This window comes from Triticum aestivum, chromosome 2A (assembly GCF_018294505.1).
Source record: "Triticum aestivum cultivar Chinese Spring chromosome 2A, IWGSC CS RefSeq v2.1, whole genome shotgun sequence".
In the NCBI taxonomy this organism is placed as follows: Eukaryota; Viridiplantae; Streptophyta; class Magnoliopsida; order Poales; family Poaceae; genus Triticum; species Triticum aestivum.
In genome coordinates this window covers 597,043,860-597,048,430 of record NC_057797.1, presented here as the reverse complement: position 1 = coordinate 597,048,430, position 4,571 = coordinate 597,043,860, and the positions used below count along the sequence as shown (strand labels likewise).

The 4,571-nt window shown below is 47.1% G+C and overlaps 2 protein-coding genes across 2 annotated transcripts in view; both read right to left on the bottom strand.

The window, feature by feature from the left end:
• The window catches only part of LOC123189647 (la protein 1), a 4,725-nt gene extending 4,513 nt beyond the window's left edge, over positions 1-212 (bottom strand). Inside the window, exon 1 of the mRNA XM_044602108.1 lies at positions 8-212. Coding sequence (XP_044458043.1) covers positions 8-94 — 87 coding nt within the window. The 5' untranslated portion in view covers positions 95-212. The remainder of the gene's footprint in view (positions 1-7) is intronic.
• A 1,570-nt stretch (positions 213-1,782) lies between these two features.
• Positions 1,783-3,001, bottom strand: LOC123189648 (la protein 1-like). Its single transcript, XM_044602110.1, has 4 exons — positions 2,826-3,001; positions 2,640-2,718; positions 2,388-2,540; positions 1,783-2,022 (listed from the first exon to the last, which is right to left on the bottom strand). The coding sequence occupies exons 1-4, from the start codon at positions 2,910-2,912 to the stop codon at positions 1,988-1,990; spliced, it is 354 nt and encodes a 117-aa protein (XP_044458045.1). The 5' UTR covers positions 2,913-3,001; the 3' UTR covers positions 1,783-1,987.
• Between the last annotated feature and the right edge of the window lie 1,570 nt (positions 3,002-4,571).

Sequence of the window (4,571 nt, the reverse complement as noted above, 5' to 3'; positions counted from 1 at the left end):
TCCCTACCTGGCGGAGGACATTCTTTGCCTTGGTCTCGTCGAGGGAAACCGCGGGTGCTGGGGCGGCGGCGGCGGCGGCGTCTGTGGTCGCCATGGCTAACGCGTTTGGGCCGGAAGGGGCGGAGGCGCTAGGGTTTAGGAGTGTGGCGGGTACTATTCGGGTTTAGGGTTGTTTATTTAGCTGCGACGAAATAGAAAAGGTATCCGCCTGGGAAGGAAGGACAGGCGTGGGGGTGAGGCGTGCGTCCGGGCCCGTATGGGCTGAGCATCCACCCGTCTTCCACGCATTTGGGCTTTGTTAGGATTATGGAGTTGGACAGGGCCAGAAACCGTGGGTTCACTGGGTGCAGGCCTGCTACGCAGAGATTGCCCATCTTTTCATTAATGGAAGGAGTTAGTGAAAAAATATATGTTGTTGGTATCTATTCTTGGTGGACGGCTTTTGCGAAGGCCATATCCGAATCGCATGGCAATAAACAGAGCCACTTTGCAACAATGCAAGAAGCCCCTGAAAAGGATGTGGAGAGGGCATTTGATGTGCTTCAAGCTCGTTGGGGAATTATGCGTAGCGCTGCAATGATGTGGGATCAGAAACTTTATGGCAGCTGATGACATGTTGTGTTATTTTGCACAATATGACTGTTGAGGATGAGGGTGATGGTGTAGCCCAAACTAATGGTTTTGAAGCACCTGGAGAACAGGTTAAAATCCCGGAAGCAGCTCAGTTTTGTTATATATGTGCGGCATTGTTTTGTATGATCGACGTGCATGGATTTGCATGGATTCGATAGTCCAAATTTAAGAGATGTGGATGCCCGGAGTGAAATATGAGGGCCAGTCGGGATGCATCGGCAGGTGTGACAGGGCTCTTCCGCGGGCGTATAGGGGGGCCAATTTACCAAGTCCGGCTGTAGATGTTCTCAAAACTATGTATGTTGTGCCACATGATACTTGAGCTCGTTTTTGCAAGTCAGCGTTTCAGAGGAAATGCTGCTTTGTGGTTACAAACTTATGAAGCTATGCATAACATTAATAGTTGCGAAGAACTAGTAGTAGCTTTTTCTAAAAAAAATTGGTAGTATCATATGCATTTCAAAAGCTTAGAGCATACAGCCTTACAAGAAAAAAGTTGATCCAGTCGGACCCCTCAAAGCCTCCCCAAATACATGTATAAGGGAAAAGGTGAGAGACAGAACTGTGAATACAAAAATTGAGGGATGACGGGTCAAACGTCCGCGGACGCGCCCGGGGCTGGATTAGGTGTATGCAACGTCTACAATAGAAGAGTATCATCACAAATTTGAGCAACTTACGCATGAAGTGTGTTGGTATATAACATAAATTATGAGGAATTTGTTACCAAGTTTGTAAAAGGGTTAAAACGTAAAATTCAGTCAGGTATACGTTTACATAAGCCTAGGACTGTTGGAGGGGAACTTTTGGTCTATGGGTGTATCTACACCCTATATGGAAAAACAATTTAGTAATTCAACGAAAAGTTAAAAAAATATGAAAATATTTTTGAAATAAACTTGACCTTTCATTGTGCTTGTTAGAAAAAATCCACAAAAAGAAAACCAGCGTTTGACTTCTTTTCAAAAAAGACAATTTTTGGCCAAAGTAGTGTGAATAGTGACCTATAATAGCAAATATTTTGTCTTTTTGCTCTGAAGTCTGCGTTGGTTTTTTGTTCGCGAAAATTTGTATACTAGTACAAAAGTAAGTCAAGTTTATTCTAAAAATACTTCTGAACTATTTTGACTTTTTTATTTAATTATTTTAAATAATTCCTTATATAGGGTGTATCTACAACCAGGAACCAAAGTATATTTCCCTGATTCGGCTTTGTCTCTTGCTCAAACACGAGAAGAGGAGGCGAAACTTGCATCCAGCTCACGCTACAGAAGTGATTTCAAGTACTCTGCTCAAAGTGATTATTACAAGACGTGCAGTCCAAAGAGTCATCTTGCTCTATAATCTCATCTGGCTACAGCAGCTCGTTAGCTCTCCCAACTTTCTTTCCTGTATAAAAGAAAATGAAAATCAGTTACGGAACCATATCACTGGCATATTTCAACAAGACCAACTGAAGTAAGACATGTTCATTCTGGCTAATTTGCACCATGCAGCAACCGTCCATTTTACCAGATGAATTAGCTAGATTATAATGAAGATTTTTACCTAACGTAAGAATAAATCATCTACTTCGCGATGAACTACAGAGTTCACCATGTCAGTCTTTACATAAAACTGGAAAGTGGAATATTATCCTTCCACTCAGAAGTTATGCCTCTTCAGCATCGAAACAGTACCCCAACTGCAGATCACTATAGGTTTCGCATCTCATGTAAAGGGACTGACAGGTTACTGGAAAATAATTTCCTTACCGTCCTCAGAGAGGCGGAGGGCCTCTGAACACCGCAGCACCTTGGCGACCGCAAGCACTATCGTCTCAGGCACGCTGTCCTCCTTCACACTGGCATCTAGACCAAGGTACGACTTCATCTTGCGGAAGCAGCAGATGAGAGCCAAGCTCACCACTGCCCAATCCCAAACCCCCCCAAAAAGAGCACCGAAATTAGCATCAGCACGACAAAAAGCAAAGCACCATGATCATGAAAACAGTGAGGGACTCGTACATCCATCCTCACTCTCCTGGACGTGGTGCAGCAGGAAACGGTCGCGGGGGAGGTTGATGTCTCCGAGGTAGAACTCGACCTGCGGCTCAAAGAAAAAGAGAGAAGAATAAGCAACCTTGACCCAGAAATTAAATTTCAGGGGGCCGCGAGACGGCTGGGATCGGAGACGGGGTAGGAGCTCCAAACCAGGCGGAGGACATTCTTTGCCTTGGTCTCGTCGAGGGAAACCGCGGGGGCTGGGGCGACGGCGGCGGCGGCGTCTGTTGTCGCCATGGCTAACGCGTTTGGGCCGGAAGGGGCGGAGGCGCTAGGGTTTAGGAGTACGGCGGGTACTATTCAGGTCTAGGGTTTTTTTTAAAAGCAAAGCAAAGCTTTATAAATTAACGGTGCGCGGGCAAATCGCCCAACACACGAGCAGCCACTAAGGGCGGTACATCATTCTCCCAGTGCATACATATATCAGGTAAACACATACGGCCAATTTGGCCCAACTCATGTGCTACATGGTTCTCACTCCTGCATGCTCGCACACTGTGTTTCGCAAACCAGAGTTTTAACTGTAGCTTGATATCTTCAAGGATGACAGCATACGGCGAGGAATCAGTCTTGTGAACATCGAGCGCCTCTGCCAGTAATTGGCTGTCGGTCTCAAAAGTAATTCGGACAGCGCCGATGTCAGCTGCAAGGGCGACCGCTCCCGCCATGGCCTGAACTTCCGCTCCAAAAGCATCTGTAGTCTGCTCCTGTCTTCCTGCCCGGGCCGCAATAACTTGCCCTTCCGAGTCCCGAACCACAGCGCCCCACCCACCAAAGTTGCTACCAGGCACAAAGGCCCCGTCGATGTTAATTTTGAGCTCATCTGGATTGGGTGCCCGCCATTTCCCCTCTTGTAATACCTTCTTCTTAGGCACAAATCTGTCCGCATACTCCATGGCGCTACACCTCACCCTTCGGATAGTTTCAGTGATCTTTGGCGCAAGCTCTCCTTGGGTCTAGGGTTGCTTATTTAGTTGCGACAAAATAGAGAAGGTATCCGCCTGGGGAAGGACAGGCGTGGGGGTGAGGCGTGCGTCCGGGCCCGTATGGGCTGAGCATCCACGTCTTCCACACATTTGGGCTTTGCTAGGATCAGGTTAGACATGGCTAGAAACCGTGGGTTCATTGGGTGCAGGCCTACTATGCAAAGATTGTGTGTCTTTCCATTAATAGAAGAAGTTTGTGAAGAAGAAGGTACATGAAATACCCAAGAGAGCAAGCAGTGGAGTGCAATATGGCACACCCGAGTACCTTCGAAGTTGCGGGTGTTTATTTGGCGACTAGCCAGGCAGTCGATGGCTCGATGCCCACATGTGAGGTCCTTCACCATCGTCACATGTCGGATGAAGATACTTGCCATTTATGCGGAGCCTCAGATACTTGGAGACACGCCTTGCTCAATTGCTCAATGTCGAGAAGCGTTTGGGCCCTAGCTCCTGATGAGTTTTGTTGAAAAGGTGATCAGCTGCCAACATGAGAATCCAAAACAGTGGTTGTTTGCCCTACATGATGTGTTGGAGTCCGAAGAGTTTAACCGTCTTGTGGTGACAACATGGGCGATTTGGAGTGCAAGGAGAAAGGCGATTTACGAATATATTTTCCAGTCTCCTTACGCTACCAACGGCTTCATCACAAGTTATATGGTAGAGATACAACGGATTAACATGAGGGGCCCAAGACCTATTGCTACTTCTGCGCCATGACCAACTTGTTGGTTGCCTCCGATTCAGGGGTGTGCCAAAGTGAATGTGGATGCAGCGGTCTCGAGAGGGTGAGGATATGGTGTTGTTGGTGCAATTTGCAGGGACCAAAATGGCCTATTCCTTGGAGCTTCGGCTTTAGTGTTCCGGCATATTAGTGATCCTGAAACACTTGAATCCCTGGCCATTAGGGAAG